The following is a 23,994-nucleotide window of genomic DNA, read 5'->3' as shown; positions in this document are numbered from 1 at the left end:
TTTTAACTAAAGGGGAAGGATCGAACTTTATTCCACTCTCAACGGCATCCCCGAAAAAAATTCGACAAAGTCTGTGGACTTCGTCAAACTTGGTAGTCTTCGACGCGATAAACATGGTCTGACATTTGACAAGTTCCAGTGAAGAGGGCGCGTCTAAGTTAAAATAAAAAACTGACACGTTAAACTAGAGATTTCAAGCTTTAATTTGACAGAGACGTCGTCGTTCTGCGATAATTTCTCGCGGAGTTATCGTCGATCGAAGTTGGCTAATTTTCGTCAAACAATTTCCCTGCGCCGCAATTTCGTTCGCGCTGGTCTCGGCTTCCCCCATCCCGCGCCGCGAACCACGGAGCTCGAATCGCGTGGCATTGTATCACGCCTGAAAGGAGGCTGCGTAAACAATCGGCGGAGCAGACGTCGCGGGGGATCCGACGAACGAACGAAACGCGTGTCACGCGGCGCTGTTTGCTGGCCGGCAAATCGTTTCCCGAGGACGCTAATCGCGTCGAAAGGACGCGATTTATAATCGACGCGGCCGCGGAGACAGGAGGGAACGCGGAACGACGACGCGTCCGAGCTGTCCACGCAATTAAAAGCCGGCCGGTGTCGCGAGCAGCGGCTCCGTCCGGCGCGCTTTTAAAACGCGGATGGAGATAGAAATATTTTATTGCGATCCTCGCGCTTCCGGGACGCGACTGGACGCGACGTTTTCACCCCCGTTTCCGGCTCCCTCCTCCCCTCCCGGCTTCCTCGTCGAAATGCCAATTGAATTGCGCTCCATTCATCGGCCGGTTCTCCGCGAAAAACCCGGCCGCCGTTCGAACGCCGCGGCGGACAGAACACTCGGGCCCGCCCTCTCGTCTTTGTCGATCATCAACGCGGCCCGCATGCACCGAACTAAGTGGATTGTTTCGCGCTTTTGCCGGCCGATCTAATAACGGGCCGGCTCGACCCGGCCAAATTCGATGAAACGCCGAATAAAATTTCGCCCGCGTACCCTTTGATCTCGATTACCCTGTCGCCATAAGGTCTCCGTTAAACGGCAGCCCCGATTTACGCGGACCCCGGTCATTCCATTCGCTGATACGCCCCTGGACCACGTGATCCTGTCTTCGGATCCCGTAATTCGATCGGCGCCGCGCAATATTTAACAAATTGAATCGATCTGACGGCACCGAATTTCACTTCTTTTATGAAAATCGAATCATTTTTTTCAGCAACGCATCAGGCATATTGGGTCCGTCATTTTGTTTTTGCAAATTTGAAATTCAGATTCGTAATCAGAGCTTTTGAAAGTGTATGTTCATCAATTTTTGTGAAAATCGAAGCATTTTTTCAACAACCTTTCCGCCATATTGGATGCGTCAATTTGTTTTTTCAAATTTTAGATTCAGATTCGTAATCAGAACTTTTGAAAATGTAGGTTCACGAATTTTTGTCAAAATCGAATCAGTTTTTTAACAACCCTTCTGCTATATTGGATGCGCCATTTTGTTTTTGCAAATTTGAAATTCGGATTCGTAATCAGAACTTTCGAAAATGTATGTTCACCAATTTTTGTGAAGATCGAATGATTTTTTCAACAACCCTTCCGCCATATTGAAGCGCCATTTTGTTTCCTGAATTTTCTCGCAAATAATTCGACTGCAATATAATAATTAAAAGGATATTGCACTTGCGAGTACAATAAATTTCTCCCTAATTCGCGTAACTATAAAATCTCTTCCCAAATTGTCAAATTTTTCTGCGCAATCCGAGTGCGAATTAGGGAGAAAATACTGCGAGTGCAAATAACAGAATCAGCGAAAATGTTAATGAAACGTGCGACGCGATACGAAGCCAACCGGTAATTTTTATGAACCGCCGATGCGTTGTCATTTCGAATCGTCTTGCAAACAGTTCCGGGCCCGGCCAGTTCGCGGAGAATTTCTGTACGTTGGCATTTAGTTTCGCGTTTGTCCCGCGGCCGCTGGCCCGGCCGGTAATCGCTGGAACGTGTTGCATAATTCACGGAAAACCGGGCGACAAACAATAGCTCTCGGGATCGAAGTTAACGCGAATGACTAATTAAACTTTACGGGAGATTCGCCGGGGTTAATTAATGCGTATCAAACGGGTACACTATCGGGTGGTCGAACAGTCATGTAATTAATGCTGTCGTTCGCACGCCGAAAAATAAATAATATACGATGAATAATTGTAATTAACTGCCGCGCGATATCCCCCCCCCCCGTATGCGAACACGCCTATGGTAACACCGCGTATCGGCCGGGCCAGCTTTATTAATACGTCCCGAAACGAGATGAAGGATAATTTAGATTTTCAAAATGGAATAACTTACTTCTCTCCTAATTATTGTTACGTTAATGGAAATTTCGATGCAAAATGCGGCAAATCTGTCAAAGCGTGCTCGACCCTTTAACGGAGGGTTAACATTGGCTTATTGTTGATCCCGCGGGTGCACATTATTTTTATTAGCGAGCTGCGCGCGCGCGCGCGCGAATATGAATTATTTTTATTAGTCGAAACCGGCAGCTGTGAATTATTTTTATTAATAAAGAGTGCCGGCGTGAATTATATTTTTATTAATAGAGTCTGCGAGCATGAACTATATTTTATCAATAAAGCATGCGAGCATGAATTATTTTCATTAAATAATTGAGTTCTCGAGTCCGTGATTTTTATAAGTCAAGTTCAATAAAAACAAAGTATAAAAGTGTGGGATTATTTTAATTAAAATGGTGCAATTATAATAAAATTTATGTTAAAATAAAATAGAATAAAATAGAATAAAATAGAATAAAATAGTATAAAATAGAATAAAATACAGTAAAATAGAGTAAAATAGAGTAAAATAGAGTAAAATAGAGTAAAATAGAGTAAAATAGAGTAAAATAGAGTAAAATAGAGTAAAATAGAGTAAAATAGAGTAAAATAGAATAAAATAGAGTAAAATAGAGTAAAATAAAGTAAAATAGAGTAAAATAGAATAAAATAGAATAAAATAGAATAAAATAGAGTAAAATAGAATGAAATAGAATAAAATAGAATAAAATAGAATAAAATAGAATAAAATAGAATAAAATAGAATAAAATAGAATAAAATAGAATAAAATAGAATAAAATAGAATAAAATAGAGTAAAATAGAGTAAAATAGCGTAAAATAGAATAAATAGAATAAAATAGAATAAAATAGACTAAAATAGAGTAAAACAGAGTAAAATAGCGTAAAATAGAATAAAATAGAATAAACTAAAATAAAATAATATAAAATAAATACAGTACAATTACCAATAATTTAGTATATTATTTGTAGTAAATAAAGTACGGTTATACAGTGTCTGCGGGAAAATTGCTGTCAGTTAGCGGCGCGTTTGACAGCAAATAAAGCAGGGTCCAGTCGCGTAGCGTTCGCGAACACATCCGAAGTCGATTTATTAAACTGCGGTAGACAGAAGCGATCATTTTTGTAGATGGCGCGCGGGCGATAGTTCCGCGAAAGCAATAAGACCGGGGCGGCAGGTACTCGGCCGAGGGACAGAACTATAACAGCGGATCTAATATCATATGTTTCCACTGTCGAGGCAAGTTTCATAAGCCGTTTTAAGACGGATTGCGGCGGGCCGTGCTGTGTCTGGGAACGGCCGGGCGCCTAGAGGCCCGAACGAAAACAGTTTCCTTTCCCGAGGTCGGCTCGAGGGGATCCCGACCACCGTGTCTCCCGCAAACGGTTCTCCAAATATCACGCAAACAAGCGCCGGTGCTTAAACCATCGCGATTTCATTCCGCCACGACGGAACGAGGCTCGTTCTTAATCAACGTTTTCGCTACTCCGCGACGCTAAATCGCGTCGCAAATATTGTCGATATTCAAACAACAGTAACTCTGTGGGAAAAAATCGCGCGACGTTGCTCTTGCGCTTATTTTGAAGATCGAAGTCTCTAGTTTCACGCACAGTGATTGTTTCTTGGAAGCATCCTTTTTTTTAACTGCGAAAACGAATGAGACATCGCAGGTGCATTTTCGCATTTTCATCGTTGCCTCCGCGTCACACTTCTCGTTCACAGTGCGACAAAACCGTCAGAAAAAATCGTAGAGACACTTTTGAGGAGTCCTTGCAAAGGGTAAACTTCCCTCTACGTGACTGCGTTGACCTCGATCGGGAAAAAAATTCTGTAGAATCACGGCGGACACTCAAACTTGTGGAGCATTAAAGGGAGAGAAAAATAGCTCAGGCGGCATAGTTTTGATTGGGAATACGACAGAACCGCGAGAAAAAATCGTGGACTTACTTTTGAGGAGCGATTGAAAAGAGGAAACTTCCCTCTGTAAGATCACGTAGAGTTCAATTGGAGAGAAAATTTTGTAGACTCGCAGTAGACACTCGAACTCGCAAAACATTAAAGCAAGAAAAAAAGCCTCAGGCGGCACAGTTTTGATTTGGAATACAACAGAACCGCCAGAAAAAATCGTAGATTCACTTTTGAGAAGCGATTGAAAAGTGGAAACTTCCCTCTGTAAGATCACATAGAGTTCGATCGCGAAAAGAATTTTGTAGACTCGCAGTAGACACTCGAACTCGCGAAACATTGAAGCAAGAGAAAAAAATCTCAGGCGGCACACTTTTGATTTAGAATACAACAGAACCGCCAGAAAAAATCGTAGATTCACTTTTGAGGAACAATCACAAAGAGTAAGCTTCCCTCTACAAGCTCACATTGAATTCGAGCCGGGAAAAAATTCTGCGAATTTTGTACAGTCCCTTGAACTTCCTAAACTTCGAAAATAAAATCATGCTAAAATTTCGCGGAGTTCTGTGCTGCTCAAGAATCGTTTCTCGTCGCCGAACAGATCGGCCGTTACTTATCGAGGACGAAAGTAAAGCTCTGGGTGCGAGCATCAGTTAAGGTATTAGCGCGAGGGGTGTGGGGGTACACGTGTTTGCCAACAAGGGATTTTAAAGTGTCGCGTCGCGCCGCGCCGCGGCGGCAATTCCTCGGTCGCCGGCGCAGTTCGGATCATCGTTTATCCGGTTATCCGGCTTCGCGAAAAAGGAGCAGCGAGAGGGAAAGCTCGGAAAAAGAAGTCGACGCTCGTTTCTTGCCCATCGAGCCGAGTCCGCCGAGTGGAATCCACGGCGAAAGGTGGCGGTCCCCGGTCGCCGTCGGATTTATATCGAACGTCTGCCGGAGTTCACCGGCGCGGCGCGGCGCTGCGTCTCGGAATCCGCTCGTAACTCGAGCGTGCCTGTACACCGCTGTCCATGAATGGTGCGCCATGAAATCGTGAATTACGAGCGCGACTTAATTGTGACCGCGGGGCCCCAGCCATAGAAACGCGGCAGCAGCCACCGGCCACCGAAACAGAATGCGAATCGTCGACGGTGTCTCCCGGCTCGTATTTTGCATTTTTGATTTCATTAGGCGGACAATAATTACCGCCAACTTAATTGGGCTCATTAGAATTGTAGAATCCGCGGCGCGGCCGGGATCCCCACGATTTTTCGTGTTCCACGCCGAGATCGGACCTCGCTTCGAACCTCGTACCAATTATGCAAACGCACGACCGGCGACGCGGTTCTCGTTTCGAATGCGACTGATCGGCGAGGAAAGATCGTGGATCAGATCTTTTGGGCTCGTTGGAAAGCTGAAATTCTGCTCTTGATTACTGCTGTAGCGATGATCGCGAGAAAAATTTTGACAACTGCTCAGGAACATCGCAATTTGAAAAATCATGGAATCGACGATTTTTTACTTTCTTGCCTCCATTGTATTGAGAAAATTTTTCTCAGAAAAATAACTTCAGGAATATGAAAGAGGAGTCTTTACGCTTCAAAATGATTCTAAGGTGACCTCCGTTCGATTTTTTCCTGCGAAGTAACAGTAGCTCGAAATCGATATTTTTCTATGTCTGACGTGTTCATCATCATTGCAACGCTGAATTGCATGGAGTCGTATAAACAGCGATAGCTTGGCAAAAAAAAATCGCAGATCGGATATTTTGAACTCGGTGGAAAGCAGAGACTCTGCTCTTGATTACTGCTATAGCGTTAATGACGAGAAAAATTTTTTCAACTTATCAGGAACGTCGCAATTTGACGAATCATGAAAACGATGACGTTTTCCTTTCTTGCTTGCATTCTATTGAAAAAAGCTTTTTGAGAAAAATTACTTCTGGTTTCTAAAAGAGGAGACTCTTCGCTTCAAAATGAGTCTAAGATAACCTCCGCGCGATTTTTTCTCGCGAAGTAACGGTAGCTCGAATATCGACATTTTTCTGTCTGACGTGTTCATCATCATTGTAACGCTGAATTGCACGGCGTCGTATAAATAGCGATAGATCGGCAAGAAAAAATTGCAGATCGGATCTTTTGAACTCATTGGAAAGCACAGACTCTGCTCTTGATAACTACTGCAATTTCAATTGCGAGAAAAATTTGTTCGACGTTTTACAAAGGTCTAAATTTGAAAAATCCCGAAAACGACGAATTTTTGCTTTTTTGCCGGCTACTTCGATGGAGAAATTTTCCAAATAAAAACAACTTACGAATTCTGAAAGAGCAGACTTTACCCTTTAAAATGAGCCTAAGTACTCCTCCCTGTACTGTTTGTTTGCGAAGCTACACGCGTTCGAACATCAACATTCTTCCTCGCCTGACTCAATGGCTTTTGTTAAACATTTGTTTGTTTAAACATCAGTATCAACTTAAAAATCACTCCGGATCTACAATTATGCGCACCTGTGTAAGCCGAGCGTCTGGCAACGTCGAACTAAGCGCGGGTTCGGCGGCAATCCAGATCCCCGGGCCGACCCTTATCCGATTCTCCATCGCCGTAGATCCGATAAACCGTCGTTGAAAGGCCGCAGTTGCGGCGCCGGGCGGAATCGCTTCAAATCGGCCGGCCGCGCCGGTTCCAATTAACAAAACACAATACACAGCTCATAAAATATCCGAGAGTGTAGGCTGGCGGCTGTTGGGTCCGCAGCTTTGACGAGACCTCGTCAAACAGCCGGGTTTCCCTCGTTATCGGGCCTCGTCTCCGCTTCGTTCCTCTCCGGGTTTCTTGTCGCGGCCGTCTACGGTCTCCGGCGCGATAAAAGGATTCAATTAAATTATCGGTAGGCGTCGGCGGGCACAGCTGCGACGCGTCGACCCGTCGGCGACGCGTGTTGCGTGTCGTGCGCGCCGATTTGTTTACCCTCGTCTGGCCCCGCTGCGCTGTCTGCGCCGCTCATCATCGAGCCGACGAGGATCCCCGTAATTACCGGGCAAAATACAAATATGTTGTGCAAGAGACGCGACGCTAATGCGAGAGCTACCCGTCGCGCCGGTTTTGATGAGATGCGCTGCCCCGGCTGCAGCTGCGGCCGCGCGATCATGCCTCGGTTAGATCAGCCGGAAACAGCCGTTTTCACGATTGCTTCTGCTCGTCGAAGCTTGCCGAAGCCTATCGTCGCGCGGTCGAAACGTTGCGCTTTATTCAGGCTCGTCCGGAACCACCGTTGCGCTCGGAATCCTCTTCCAAGGGCACTGGGAGATCCACGAGGCGATTTCGAGCAACTTTTTCCTTTGCGAAAATTGTCTACGACGCTTCGTTCAGGAGTTATTCTAGAAAAACGCGGGCCAATCGGTCGGCGAGCACGGCTGACGCCCCGGCCTCGCGTTCGCTGGCTCGCCGCGCGGCGGCAGCGGAGGCGGGGCGTCTACTGTGCCCGCTTCCGATTGGCGCCGCCTTTTTTGTTAATAACTCGCGAACGAAGCAACTTAGAAAATTTTCGCAAAGGAAAAAGTTGCTTCAAATCGTCCCGCGAATCTAATGTCATCTTCTCGCTGACGCGAGTGCCGATATTCGAAGGCAAATTCAAAGTCTCGCTTTATTTAATTTCCTGAACTGTTTCTTATAAAATGAACTATCTGTCGATGAGAATATACTTGAAAAAAATAATTGATTTTCCAGTAGAATCGTACAAACTGTTACAAAATTGGAGAGAACCTCTATGCTTCGCGCATTGTTGTGTCCGCGTAACTATTCACCGCGCTTGATTACACGGCCCGCGACCGCGCCGCGCCGCGCGAATGAAAGGAGCTGCTAATCAAAGCAAATGGCCGCCGGGAACGGGACCCGGCGAGAAAGAGTGATTGAAAAGGCAATTCGATCGCTTCGAGAAGCCGGCGGATTCAATCAATTTGTCCGGAGAAACGTAGGGAGAGCCGCAAGGTATTTTCCGATCCCACGGAACCGTCAAGAAATCACGGATCATAATCCAACAACGCGTTCGCGTGACCCGAAACTTTTAATACTTCGTGCCAAAGCGTAAAGCAAAGCAAACTTCAGGCATAATTCCATCACTCATCGATTTCATAGTCGGGGGAAACTGTTAGACTCGGCCCCGGAGAGCTGTTCAAACGTTACGACAGTGCCTTCCTGTTCTCGTTCGCTTTGTTTACCGACGGATACGGTTACGTGCGATTTTTATAGAACATTACAATCGACGGACGCATCGCTTATGATACGTTTCGAATTTCATTGTGTCACTTGCTGTACATCGATTTTCATTTTTATGGCTTCAGCAGTTTATTTTTATTATAATAATGATATGTCGAGGATTTGTTTTCGATTTTCATTGAAGTAAGCAACAATTTTTTTGGAAATATTGTTTCTATAGAAAATGAAGATATTTGGCGAAAATTAGCAAAATTAAATAACGAAAGTTTGCGAAATTTTAATACCATAAGGCCCAAAATCAAGGTGCAAAAATTTACCTAAATATTTTCTCGCAATAATATACGAAAGCACGACTGATCTTCAAAAACGAAATTCAAAAATGAGCTTTAAAAATTCACCTAATAATCTTCTCGCAATATTATACGAAAGCTTGACTCTGATTTCCAAAAACAAAGCTCTCAAAGTTGAGCTTCAAAAATTCATCTAAATATTTTCCCGCAATAATATATGAAAGCTCGACTGTTTTTCGAAAACGAAATCCAAAAATGAGCTTTAAAAATTCACCTAATAATCTTCTCGCAATATTATACGAAAGCTTGACTGATTTCCAAAAACAAAGCTCTCAAAGTTGAGCTTCAAAAATTCATCTAAATATTTTCCCGCAATAATATATGAAAGCTCGACTGATTTTCGAAAACGAAATCCAAAATTGAGCTTTAAAAATTCACCTAAAAATCGCCTCCTAATAATATGCGAAAGCTCGACTGATTTTGAAAAACGAAGCCCAAAATTGAGCTTTGAAAATTCACCTAAAAATCGCCTCCTAATAATATACGGAAGCTCGACCGATTTCCAAACACGAAGCTAAAAATTGAGCTTCAAAAATTCATCTAAATATTTTTCCGCGATAATATATGGAAGCTCGACTAATTTCCAAAACCGAAGCCCAAAATTGAGCTCCAAAAATTCACCTAAATATTATCTCACAATAATATACGAAAGCTCGACTTATTTTCAAAAACGAAGCCCAAAATCGAGCTTCAAAAAAATCGACCAATAATCTCCTCCGAATAACATACGAAAGCTCGAATACTATAAAGCTCGAAATTGCGTCGATTAAATTATTCGGCGATTAATCTCGACCGTGGAATCGTGCGCCACGTTAAACGGCGGTGCTCCATGGAGGATCTCTTTCCGGCAGAGGGCGCCATGCAAATATTAGACAAGTGAAGCGGGTCAGCGATCCAAAGCTGATACCGCGGAGGATATTATTCGGTGGCTATTGGATCCCGAGATATTGGTTTAACACACAAAGGCGAACGTTATGGATTTTGGATAGCGGGCCTTTGCCGGAGTCAAGAGTGACTCCCCGTATCGCGGTCCGAGCGAAATTGATGCCTCCTTTCGGGCGCGGCGTTCCTCTGTTTTTTCTTCGACCGGCCGGTATCCGGGCCGATGGACGACGGGTTCCCCGAATACGGGACGGAGCGTTTAACATCGCCCGGTGTGGATCGATGAGCCCCGCGCGCGCGAGCCCGCAGCTTCAATAATAATCCGACCGAGCGAAATCTCGTCGGACGAATTTTCATTAATTTCGCGCCGAAAACCTTGCGTTTTAATTGAAATTTCCCGATTTTTCTGGCCCTTCACGACCACCGAAACTAATTTAGCCGTCGAATTTTCGCCCGGCATCGGTGTGAAATGTTTTGTCAGCCGCGAGCTGCCATTTTTGACGGTTTCTACGTTTTTTGACAATTATTTTGCAATCGACTGTTTAATAAATGGCTTCGTAATTAACTGTTTAATAAATTGCTTCGTAATTAACTGTTTAATAAGTTGCTTCGTGATCAGCTGTTCAATAAATTATTTCGCAATTAACTGTGCGAAAAATTATTTTATAATTAACTGTTTAATAGATGATTTCGTGATCATCTGTTCGAAAAATTATTTCATAATTAACTGTTTAATAAATTATTTCGTGATCAACTGTACGAAAAATTATTTCATAATCAGGTGTTCAATAAATTATTTATTTATTTCAACTGTTCAAAAAATCATTTCGCAATTAACTGTTCGTAAAATTATTTTATAATTAACTGTTCAATAAATTATTTCCCAATTAACTATTCGAAATATTAGCTTACAATTAACTGTTCAATAAGTTATTCCGTGATCATCCGTTCAAAGAATTATTTCATAATTAACTGTTTAACAAATTATTCATTTATTTCACCTGTTCAAAAAAAAAATTATTTCGCAATCGCGGACGAAACGAGAATTATTTTGGTGGTATACTTATGGTAAAAGCCTCGGGGAACGTAATTCGTCGGGCGGTCGTCCCGTTGCCATTTTGAGCGGCGTGCTCCATTATGCGTACCTGTAAAAAATACAAGACCCTTTTATTTTTGCCGTGCCATTACGTACGGTGTACGGCCGCGGCGGACGGGCATATAAAATCTCGTCGACCGTTATAAAATCGTAGGCACCGGTAACTGTCCGCCGTTTAAATACAACGTGAATAATTAATTGCGGCCCGTTGGCCTGGTTTCGCGGGGGCCGACGGCGCCCCCCCCCCCACCCGTTTTTACGCCGAGACGACACGCGAGAGAACCGGGCGATTCGTTTGCGGTTTACCGTCGACGTAAAAGCGGGAAACGATTGCGTCGCCACTATAAATAATCTATTATTCAATACTGTATTTAATGTACAGGGTGTACCTCTTAATATACGAGACATTTCCAAAAATGTCTCGCAAACTGGATGTGAGGGTTCTTGGGGTTATTTCAAGCAACTTTTTCCTTAGCGAAAATGTTATACGAGGCTTCGTTTACGAGTTATTAGCATTAAACGCGGATCAATTGGAGAGCGAGGGCGGAGCGTGGACGGACGAGGGCGTGGCGCCGTAAGTTTTTCGTTGATAACTCGTAAACGAAGCCACGGAGACAATTTTCGCTAAGGAAAAAGTTGCTCCAAATGATCTCAGGAACCCCTGTATCCGGCTTGCGAGACATTTTTGGGACACCATGAATATTTAATATATTTAATATATTTAATATATTTAATATATTTAATATATTTAACATATTTAATATATTTAATATATTTAATATATTTAACATATTTAATATATTTAATATATTTAACATATATTTAATATATTTAATATATTAAATACATATAATACAGAGAATCTACAAATGGAAAGGATAATTTAAAAAAGAAATTTAATTTAAAAAAAGAATGAAGAGCACAATATTTAATCAGCATCGGGTTTGTCCTCCTTTCGATTTTCCAAAAATATTACAAATCACAATCTATGTTACCTTGCGGCTGAAAATTCGACCGTAGACTTTTCTATGAATATTCTGCGGTGCGGGCACGCCGGGCATAATCTCCGTGGGCGTATACTACCACGGGACGTCGTGTTGCTGACACGAATTTCCATAAAATTGTGGTCGCGCTCGTCTTGATCAACAACACGTAAATTCACGGCTATGAAACGAAATTTGTTGAATTCGCCGGATTACGACTACTAAAAAACGTGTATCTCCGCCGGCGAGCGTCGCTCTCCCCCCTTTAAAAATTCAAAGTTGTTGTCGTAAACGTTTGCGTAAAGGGTAAATGTTTTATCGGACGTCCTGCTTTTTTTCTCAGTTTCTCAGAAAATTCTGAAGCCACTGTCACAGCGATAACACGTTATTATTTTAAAAATATATGGCAAGCGTACGGCTTCGATTTTTTCAAAAAATCGGCAAAAATTCTGAAATATACACGATGACAGCTGTGATATGTTAAGATTTTTTTCAAAATTTATGCACGCATTTAAGTAGGGTAAATCGAGCTCTAGTTCTATACGTAATTCGCATTAATTCGAAGTTCTCCATTTCTTGCAAGCAGGATTGTTAACCTAAAAATCGGCAAAAATTCTGAAATATACACCACGACAGCCACGATACGTCCGATTTTTCTCAAAATTTATGCACTCATTTAGATAGGGTAAATCCATCTCTACTTCTATACGTACTCCGCATTAATTCGAAGTTCTTCATTTTTTGCAACCAGGATTGTTAACCTAAATATCTGCAAAAATTCTCAAGAATGCATCACAACAGCCGCGATACGTTTGATTTTTTTCAAAATTTTCGCACGCATTTAAGCACAGTTTACTCGAACAAAGCTCACCTTATAGCTACCCCCTCCGGCACGATAAAGGGTTGAAATCGTTATTTCCTCTCTCTCCTTATTATCTACCGAATAAGTACTCTCCGATTAACTTCCGAAACTCATTATAATTCGAACAGCGAAGCCCGGGCAACGTCGAATAAATTTCAGCAGCTCGGGCGAACATTTTCCGTGGAAATCGCGACCAATTGGAGAGCCAGTCGGACGGTGTCCTGTTTTTGAGAACAAGCTGCGAACGGAACTGTGTGAAAAACGAAAACGGGGCGCATCGGGAACGGTGAACGGCGTCCGGGGGGGCTGGGTGGCCGGTCGTGAGAAAAGTGCCCGGGGCCGAGTTAGCGCCCCGGTCGAAATCTATTTAGCCGGGGCAGCGCGGAAGTATGTGTTACACCTGTTGGTATCGATCGTGGTTTATCGGAGTTCGGAGTTTAAAGCTCCGCCGGAAATAATCCGGCATTATTCGCCGTTCGAGCGACCCTTTACCGCGGCCGACAGCGGCGGCGGCAATCGTCTAACCAGGGGAAACAGTTCGAGCCGTGGACACGGAGCGCTTCGAATTAATACGTGCCCGGGTGTGGAGGAGAGGGGGGATTGCGCGTGTGTTTTTTCCTCGAAATCGCTTTAACTTTAAAAGCTGCGGGGGGCGAGCAACGCGCGCGCCGCACTCTACAGCTTGCCCGGTGGCTTTTACCGAGCGAAATGCACCGGCGACGAGTCGATACGGCCGGCTCCCCCCTCCCGCGCAAATGACTGCACACCAACGAAATACTAACGAAAACCGACCGCGCCGTTCCGCGCGATCCACCCACACACAACCGCCTCTTAAAAACTGTTCCGCCGATTTTCGGATCGCTGCGCCCTTTCCAGCTGTGCTCGCGCCTCTTCGACAACGTCGGAACCGATGTCTCGTACGCGATCAAATCGACCACGGACGATTCCGCCCGGAACGATTCCGATCGAGCTTTAAAGCTGCTTTTACTCGAGATAATGCTGCTTCCATATATGGGATTAGAAACCCGTCTAGCGAGACTGCATCGATTTATTTATTCCCTGAATGCGCGGTGAACACTTTCGAGACGGTCTTTTAACTGCTGGTATACATGGGCGTAGATATCATTTTTTTTAGCCAGGCTTCTAGCGAGGTTTTGATGGGAGTGTATTTTTTTTCTGTTCAAACGAAGCTTGCGGAACATTTCTGTATTTTTTTCAGAGCGATCCGTCCGCTGAATACGTCTAGACAAATTTTGAAAGTCGAAGCAATCTTCAGACTCGTTTCGGAGGCAGTGTTTTAACTGCTGGTATACGCGTGTGGATATCATTTTTTTCGCCAGGCTTCTACCGAGGTCTTGGTGGGAGTGTATTTTTTTTCTGTTCAAACAAAGGTTCTGGAACACTCCTATATTTTTCTTAGAGCGATCCATCTGCTAGATACGTCTAGAAAATTTTTCGAAGACGAAACAATGCTCTAACCCTTGCTATCAAGTATACGGACTCGAACATATAAAAAAATTTTTTTATTATACTTCTGCGAAATTTTTGCTGGAAGTATATTTTTTTTCCTGTTCAAAGGAAAGTTAAGGAACACCTCTGATTTTTCTTGGAACGATCGGTACACTATTTACGGCTAGAAAAATTCTCAAACCGGCTCGTACTGGCAGAGATCGATCTCCTCGTACGAAAAGCTTGACAATTAATTCATCGGAACGGGACCAACTGAAATACAAAGAGCAGAAATTGGAATCGAGCAAAGTCAAATATTATATCCGAAAATGGTCCCTGTTGAGAGAAATTAGCGGCGCTTTTATTTCCAACGCGGAAATCAGGGAGCGAGCGTTACGAGTATAGATATAACTTTTTTGTCCCGGAAACGATCGTGCAGGCGGATGTTTGTCGAGCAATTGAGCTCCGGCCACGAGTTTCATTCGCTTCGCTTCGACCCCCCTTCAACCCCCTCTTTTTTTATATCGGCCATTACAGTTCTATTTTATGGCATATTGCCGGTTTGCCTTTGGAATCGTCGCTGCGACGACGACGACGACGACGTCGAGCCGGGTGAGTGGTATTCTTCGGTAGGAAGGCGGCGTTAAACGATCGACGCCCGCGTCGACATGGAAAAATGACGAACGCGCATTTCCGGGCCACTTGCACGCGGAAATGCGATGAACAGTCTAGCTCCGCGAGACGAGCACTTCGATTTCCGCGACTGGAAGTTTCGAGCTCCATAAACGACCGAGCCACGGAAATGGTATTTCTATTGACTTCTATTCTTCGATCGGCGGGCCCCTCGATCATCGTAATTACCCGCGTCGCGATCTTTATTGCCGGCACAACAAACGTCGGGCCAACTAAGTTTAAGATGCTACTTCTGATGCTACAACTGCTGGTATACATACGCGTGGATATAATTCTTTTCGCCAGCCTTCTACCGAGGTTTTAGTGGGAGTATATTTTTTTTCTGTTGAAATGAAGGTTGCAGAACACGTCTGTATTTTTTTAGAGCGATTTATGAACTGGGTACGTCTAGACAAATTTTTAAAGTCGAAGCAATCTTCAGACTCGTGTTGTTACAAACCTGGATTCGACAATTTTTTTTATTGTTCTTCTGCACAATTGTTGGTGGGAGTATATTTTTTTTTTCTGTTCAAACGAAGGTTTAGGAATACTTCTATATTTTTTTAGAGCGATCTATCTGTTAAGTACGTCTACACAATTTTTTAAAATCGAAGCAATCTTCAGACTCGTTTTGTTACGTACCTGGATTCAATAATTTTTTTATTGTTCTCCTGCGACATCTTTGATCGGAGTATATTCTTTTTCTGTTCAAATGAAGGTTCGGGAATACTTCTGTATTTTTTTTAGAGCGATCCATCCACTGGGTACGACTAGAAAATTTTTCAAAGTTGGAACAATGTTCTACCCTCTGCTATCAAGTATACGGACTCGAACATTTAAAAAATTTTTTTTATTATCCTTCTGCGAAATTTTCGCTGGCAGTATATTTTTTTTCTGATCGAAGGAAAGTTGAGGAACACCTTAGATCTTTGTTAACCAATAATAACCGGTGGTTTTTTTTAAATAATTCCTTTTCTACCAACAATTCGCGTACCATAATAATAATAATATTTTCAGTAATATTTTTATAAGTTTATTCGCCGAAATAAAAATTTCATTACAGTCGGATAAATTCAGCAGTACATGCAAATAATTCGCGGGAAAAGTGTTCGCTGTTTCCGCGCGAATCTAGCACTCTCCATGAATATGGTATCGACCCGGAATCGATACGCGGCGTAAGCGTATACGGTAAGCGAAAGGACACCGCGGGGTGTCGTTTCGAATTCAATATGCGCCGATCAAAAACAATTACACGCCGCGGTGTCTTTAATCAGCGGCCGGGGAAAAGAGACAGGGGGACTGTCGGCCGCATAAAATCGCAATAACGAATATTAACGAGCGTGCCTTAGACACGGCTCAATTTGAAAATACGCTATCCGTCTCGGAATCGACGTCCGCGCAAGATCCGTGCGGCCGCGCGACGCATGAAAATTTCATGAGCCTCTAATAACAGCCTAATGCCGGAAAACGGTCGACCTGTAACGTGTCGAAACAGAAATTCCGAGGAAACGGACGGCCGACATTAATTCCTGTCCAAAACCGGCCGCCACGATTCGTCGTTACGGTATTCGACGTTTCTCTGCATTTATGCGCTGTACAATATTAAACATTCCTATTATATTCGGAAAAACAGTATAAGACGAATATTATTCGTTAATAAGCACGCTAATAATAAATAATAAATAATAAAGGCACTGGTATTGTGAAAATCTAAATTAGATGACGGTTTCGATATAAAATCATTTTTCGTTTTTATTCATTGAAAAATTAATTTTGCAATCAAAAATTCTGAAAAAATTCAGGGTCATGTGCCATGTTTGATAGAAGATCCGTGAATATTTTCGGAATTTTTCGCTGACCAGAACGCGAGAAACAGAGCATAATCTGTCGAGTCAGACCTAACCCAGACCTAACGTCAATAAAGTAGGTAACTTCGGATTTTAAAAATTCAGTAACGAGAAATCCAGCTCGGAAATATTGTTTCTGCGTTAAATGAAGTTATTTTGAAAATTCTACGGTCGTTATTGCGCGATTACGTGGCCAACGATTAAACGAAATGGCATATTCAATATAAAATTATTTTATGTTTTTATTTAAAATAAAAATTCAGTTTGCAGTCAAAAATTCTGAAAAAATTCAGGGCACTGTGTCAAGTTCGGTAGAAGATCCGTGAATTTTTTCAGAATTTTTCGCTGACCAGAACGTGAGAAACAGAGCATAATCTGTCGAGTCAGACCTAACCCAGACCTAACGTCCATAAAGTAGGTAACTTCGGATTTAAAAAATTCAGTAACGAAAAATCTAGCACGGAAATATGTTTTCTAGATGAAATGAAGTTATTTTGAAAATTCTACGGTTGTTATTGCGCGATTACGTAACAGATTATTTAGTCCGTCGGGTTCGGATCGGAAAAAATTGTGTCGCGCGATATAAAGCGATTTCGCGGCGGACTTTAGCCGCGTAATGCCATAACAATCGTTCCCAGCGTTTAGCCCGTGTAACCGTCGACAGACACCGTCGGCATCCCCCCCCCCCCTCTGTTTTTTTACCGTCGACGGTTTTTTTCCTAGCTAGAGCCGGCGACCAATCGGGTCGCGCGCAACCGACACGGATAATATTATTTCGTCGGATCGGCCGGACAAAAACGATTTCGGCGTCAATGACGATTCGATTGTTGACCGAAAACAAACGGCGACCGTTCTCGCTCGACAAGCGGCAGCGAACGGCAACTGATTTTAGAGCGTCCGCGCAGAGAGAGGGAGAGGGAGAGAGAGAGACAGCGTTCGCCCGCAGAAAAGTCGCCCCATTCGCGGAATTATGAAGCAATTGAGCGTGCAACGCTAATGATTTTCGCGCCCGTCGAATGCGAGCTTTTGTCACGGCCTCGAAACTCGGTTAACCTGCCGACAGAAAAAACGACGCGACGCTGTTTTTATCCACGCGATTATTAATAGTCATGCGATGGAAGGGTAACCGTAGATATCATTTAAAATCTTGACAATTTATTTTTCGTAAATTAGAATGCGGATAAGATAAATATTAATAATTTATTATTGATAAATATTAATGATACAATAAATAAAGATTGTATAGATCGATTGTAAGGAACTAGTGTAGATATATTTTTTAATAATTTTTTGGGATTTTTGCAGGTTTGTAATTTATATTAAATTGTTTTCATAATTGCAGTCGTTCATGTTTGTCATAAATGCGTGAAATGTTAATGATTGTACTTTCATAATTTATACAAAACTGTTTCATAATTTTATTGAATTAATTTTGTAGCAAATGCACGAAATCATTTCGTAATTTATATGAAACTGAATCATAATTTCATTCACTCATTTTTGTTATAAATGTATGAAATGATAAGGGTTGCACTTTCATAATTTATATAAAAGTGTATCATAATTTCGTCCACTTATTTTTGTCAGAAATGTATGAAACCATAAGGGTTGAACTTTCATAATTTATATAAAATTGTATCACAATTTCATCCACTCATTTTTATAGTAAATGAATAAAATCATAAGGGTCGTACTCTCATAATTTATATAAAACTGTATCACAATTTCATCCACTCAATTTTGTCCTAAATGCGCGAAACCATAAAGGTTGTACTTTCATAATTTATATTTACCTATTTTTATCATAAATACATGAAACCATAAGGGTTGTAATTTCATAATTCATATAAAACTGTATCACAATGTCATTCACAAATTTCCGTCACAACTGTCAAAAAAACGCCCCACAAAAAATTCAAGTAATTCCGTCGAATTTGCAAAAGCTTGCTCAATTTGCACCAGCCAATTGGAACAACCATAACCGGCGCCGTCGCATCGAAAATATCCGCGGCGTACTTACCCTAATAGAAAAACAGTCGGAGCATCTCCGGCCGGGAAGTTGCATCGAGGCGAATGATATTCAAAGTAGAAGTTGGCAAGTTTAAAGTGACTCTCAGGCGAGGGGAGGGGGGGGCGGTGTAAGTCGCCGGGTAAGTAGCATCTTGATCGGCCGTTAACGAAGCGTCGGTTAAATGATTAAACAGCACCCAAAAGATTCCGCCGATTACGTAAGAATCGTCGCGACGCGCGAGAAGCGTTTAGGAACGACTGTCCCGCGAACCGGCAACACCGCACGATGCGTAAATTCGTCGGCGCGGGGACGGGGGAACGCTCGACGAGAGCAGAGCGAAAACACTGTCGCTAGGGAGGGGAGGGGAGGAGGGAGGAGGACCCGGCCGCGCGTTACTTTTCGCCGACTTCTTTTTCAGGCGAACGAAAAAACATCGCGGAACGAAGGAGCCGGGAGGAACGAGTGGCTGCCGGCGAAGGGTATCCTTGATCTGCGGCTTTTAACTTTTCCGGAAATCACTTTCCTCCATTATTTCCTAACGCTTTTTCCAGCCAGCCGCACCGCTCCGACCGAGTTCCACGGCCCCCAGACTTTCTCGGCATTATTTACCATCTGCCCGGACTGTTTGCCGAACGGCCGGCAACTGTTCCCGAATTCTGTTTATATCCTCGTCAAGGCGATCCGATTGCAACGTTTTTCCAACCGCGTCCCTCGGACGACCTTGGATATCCCGGCGCGAAATTAACATTGTCCGCTCGGATTGTCATTGAGCCGCGCAAATATTTGTTTTTATTCGGAAAAGGGTGCAACGGTGTTTTCAAATTATTTGTAAATGGTTTTATTTTTTTGGATCCAGACAGTTCATTTCTTTTATGATGTATTAAAATATCAAATAATATTCGAGACGAGATAATATATAATATATTATATTGTTATATTATTATGATATTGTAATATATATTATATTATATATTACATTATTATATTGTTATAATATTATATTATTATATTATTACATCATTATATCATTATATTATTATATTATTATATTATTGCATCATTATATTTTTTTGGATCCGGTCAGCTCATTTCTTTTGTGATGTATTATAATATCAGATAATATTCAAGACGAGATAATATGTCATATATTATATTATTATATTATTATAATATTCTAATATATTTTATATTATGTATTACATTATTATATTGTTATAATATTATATTATTATATTATATTATAACATCATTATATCATTATATTATTATATTATTATATCATTATATCATTATATTCAATAATATTACGGTGTTGGACAACACTCAATTCGTTCATTAAATGCAACATTGAAACCTAGACACTAATTTCAACGATAACTTAACAAACAATATTTTGCCCCACGCATTCTTTAACATCAATTGTTTAATTAATTTCGCTTCGTTTAATCATCGAGTAAATCATTTAACCCAGCCAACCGACAACGCCTCGATCAAATTAAAGGAAAAGTGAACAGTGACAGCGCGATAAAATTCAAAAGAAATTCTTACGTCAGGAATCAAGATGGCCGACAAGATCGCCGGCAGCGCCATCTCGAGTCCCCGGCCGTCGTTCCTCGGGGCAGCGTCGTTGATCTTTCTTCGGCGGGCGAATCGAATCGGCAAACAAGTTTCGCGGATTCGTCTGGGAACCGCGCGGCGAAACTTTGAATAATTCAATCGACTGCCTTAACCATTCTCCGGCGGCACACGGCGGCGCGTCACCCAGTTTCATTTCGCTGGAAGAAGCCCCCACCACCAGGCCGCCCCGTCGAGTTTCAATTTCATTATCGGGAATGAAAGGGATTGCCTGTCCGTCGAATCGCGGTGCTGAATGGACGTGTAAGGGAATCTGTTGTGCATTGCAGGCAACCTCGTTATTTAGCAGCGCGAGGAAAGAGGCCGATGAAAGCTTTCAATCCCCGGTTGTCGCGCGACAATTTATTCGGAAATTTTAACTACCGACACACAGAGAGAGAGAAAGAGAGAAAGAGAGAAAGAGATAAAGAGAGAGATTTCAGTATCCCCGTTTTTCTTTCGGACGTGTTTGTTTTTTCTGTCAACGGCGACACAATGTTTTCCAGTCGCGTTCGGCTCGATTTCGAGAGCCGTCGCTCTCGTTCACTTTGTGGATCGGCTACGCGATATATGTACACAACGACTGGGACTTTCCCCCTCTCTTTCTCTCTCTCTCTCTCTCCCTCTCTCTCTCTCTCTCTCGCTAAACTCGGCGCGCCGTTTGCCCGCATTATGCTCATTTCGCTCCGGCCTGCGCTCCACTGTTTCCAAACACTGCGGAGTGTAACGCGAGCCTACGTAAACAGAACTCGACGGGCTCGGAAAACGGAGTCTAAAATAGAGACTTATTGTCAGAAAAAAATAGGCGCGCCGGTATTCGAGGTGCTGCGTATTGTTTAGAGCGTATCTAACGATTTCCCGGGCCACCTTTCTGACATTTTATACGAAATTGTTCTTCCACGTTCAAGCACCGATCAATTTAGCTGGTCAATACGAACTGTTTACGAAATATTGTCTATTTAATGCTCTTCCAAGACGCGAAGATTCTTCCGAAATTTCATAGTATTTTTGCACAATTTTTACACTATTTTTACTGTATTTTTACAGTATTTTTACGCTATTTTTACTGTAATTTTACAGTATTTTTACAGTATTTTTCTACTATTTTTACAGTATTTTTCCACTATTTTTACAGTATTTTTCTACTATTTTTACAGTATTTTTCCACTATTTTTCCAGTATTTTTACACTGTTCTCACAGTATTTTTATAGTCCGTTCACACTATTTTCATAGTATTTTTATAGTATTTTTACACTATTTTCACAGTATTTTTACAGTATTTCTACACTATATATTTGCAGTTACAGTATTTTTACTCTATTTTCGCACGACTTTTACATTATTTTTAGGTTAACTTTTCCTCGGGGGCTGTGGATTTTGTCAACGTACGTCCCGATGAGTTTCGCCGAGGGAAGTCCAAAAATCGAAGTCCCTATGTTACATATGGTCCAAACTTTACCTTGGGGGTTTCGATTTTTTCGATTTTCCAACGCACCTTCCGATGGATTTTGACGAGGAAAATGGAAAAATCGAAGTTCCGAATCTAGGAATGTAATCAAAATAACGCCAGAATCACTTGTTAAAAAGTCATCAGTCCAGAAACGCGGTGTAGTGAGTGGCGCCGCTAACAAATGCATCCAAGACTTATTTCAATCACATTCCTAGATTCGGGACGTCGATTTTTCGACTCTCCTCGCCGAAACCCGTTGGAAAGTATAGCGAAAAGTCGAAAATACTGAAACCCCCAAAGAAAAGTTTAACCTATTTTCTTTACATCACCGTTATACATTATTCTTACGTTACTTTCAACCGCTAGCAAATAATAATTCCTCATCCCTAAATTCTTTCAATCCCCCCCCCCGTCTCCTGCAGCTTTAAATTCCGTCATCACGTTCACCCGGAACATAGAACGCGAAATGAACCGTTCCCCGGCCAATCAAAAAATCGTCGCTGTCTAAAAGCGAGATAAAAATGTTCTCCCGCACAAGCATTATAATATTCAATGCGACTGCCGTTACGAGTGTCTGTCCGAGCACTCGGCAGACGCGTAAATACTTAAAAATCATTTTAATAAACGTTTTACGACACCGTCGCTTCCGAGCGGGTCGCGGCGGGCCGGTTTATGGTTAAATAGAGAGCGGCGTTCGAAGGCTGAATTAGAGCGACATGGACGTACCTTTTTTTCTTCTCTGGAGCACACGTTTTCCCCGTTCGATAACGCTGCCTAATAGTTACGAGGAAACGGCGGCGCGCGGTTGTTAATGCCCAAGCGACGCGGCGGAGGAGTGGGGGGTGGCCCGCCGCGACGGTAATCGTGTAACGATCGCGGCGATATTTTTCATAGGAGCAAGTTTAGTGCAGCGTCCCGTCAATAACGGTTTTACGGTCCGAAGTCCGGGAATTTGCGGCCGACTTTTACGCCGTCGCGATGAAGAAAGTGTCCATGAACATTTTCGTGCGCGACGAGCAATTTTCCCCGGGAAGAATTCATTGGCCGTTCCCGCGGGAGTCCACCTGCGGCCGCGGCCCCGTTTATGCAGCCCCGCCTCTCGAATGCCCCCATAAACTGTGCATGGTTACCGCAATAAGCTGAAAGAATCTGTCTGTGCCCGCTCCACGCCGCCGGACGAAAGAATGTCAATTGAGATCGGGGCCCTTTGGAGGCCCTACGACCGGCAACAATCTCCCGTCTAACGGACTGCGCCAGTCTTCGGCACCGGTTTCCACTTCGTTGTTGTAGACTTCTTATAATTCAGCTCGCCGTCCGAAATAATTGCGCGAGAAATTTCGAGACGGTAAGGCAGGGTGTGATAACGCATTCCTCGCGATATCTCGATTCTTAATCGCGATAATCAGAAATCCTTCTCGAAAACGTTCTAACTATAGGGAATAAAGCTCTGTGCAAAATTTCAGCCGTATCGGAGCATGCAAGTTTTGAAGGTCGCTGGAGGTCAAACGTTGACTTTCGAGACGCCAGGAAGGAATCCTTCTCGCGAACGTTGTTTTTACGCGAAATGAGTCTATTTGATAAATGTCAGCTGAATTTGAGGGAAAAAGTTTGGATAAGTTCGAGACGGTGACGGTAAATTGGTGGAATGTTTTTTAACATTGGTCGAAGTCGTTAGGCTAACTTTAACGCGAGATAAAAAATCCAATGTGTCCACGTTGAACAGTCGAAGTCGCTCTTATCCCCGGCCAAATATGGGAAGCTCAGCGTCGAACTCGGAAAATCGGAAGAATCGGGAACATGGGAGAGAGAGAGGGGGGGGGGCGTGTAGACAATTCGGCTACCGGAAGTGAAATATCGAAAGCCGGATGGGTGAACGGTGGATATCTAGAAAAACACGGGGTTATTCCTCGGAAGCCGGCAGTCGAATATTGAATCCTCGATCCGAGCAGGATCGAGTGTCCGTGATTTGAATACCCGCCCCCGATCGAATTCAAATTTGTGCGTGACAGAACGTGAGAAAGTGACACATCTAAAATTCCAAATTAAATGGAATCTGTTATACGTCCGCGTCGAGAACGCCGTTCCAAACGAGAGCTGGTCAAAATGTTGTTTTTTCTTTATTTTATTTATTCGCAACAGGAGAACTATCTGGGAATTGTACGAAATAATTTCTGTCAACTTGTTATTACTTGGGAATTAAATAAGATAATTTCTGTCAACTTGTCGTTACTTGGGAATTGAATAAAATAATTTCTGTCAACTTGTTATTTATCTGTGAGAGCAGAATTACTTGAGAATTGAGTAAAATAATTTCTGTCAACTTGTTATT

At 42.7% G+C, this 23,994-nt stretch overlaps 1 protein-coding gene across 5 annotated transcripts in view; it reads right to left on the bottom strand.

Annotated features, from left to right (window-relative positions):
- Fas3 (fasciclin 3) overlaps positions 1-23,994 on the bottom strand; it is a 626,467-nt gene that overhangs the window by 183,782 nt on the left and 418,691 nt on the right. For 3 of the 5 annotated variants that reach the window (XM_076526396.1, XM_076526398.1, XM_076526400.1), the window contains exon 2: positions 10,744-10,825. The exons of the other annotated variants lie outside the window; for them this stretch is intronic. In XM_076526396.1, coding sequence (XP_076382511.1) covers positions 10,744-10,825 — 82 coding nt within the window. The remainder of the gene's footprint in view (positions 1-10,743; positions 10,826-23,994) is intronic. 5 annotated transcript variants of the gene reach the window in all.

Source organism: Megalopta genalis, chromosome 14 (genome assembly GCF_051020955.1).
Source record: "Megalopta genalis isolate 19385.01 chromosome 14, iyMegGena1_principal, whole genome shotgun sequence".
Classification (NCBI taxonomy): Eukaryota; Metazoa; Arthropoda; class Insecta; order Hymenoptera; family Halictidae; genus Megalopta; species Megalopta genalis.
This window is presented reverse-complemented; position numbering and strand designations above follow the sequence as displayed.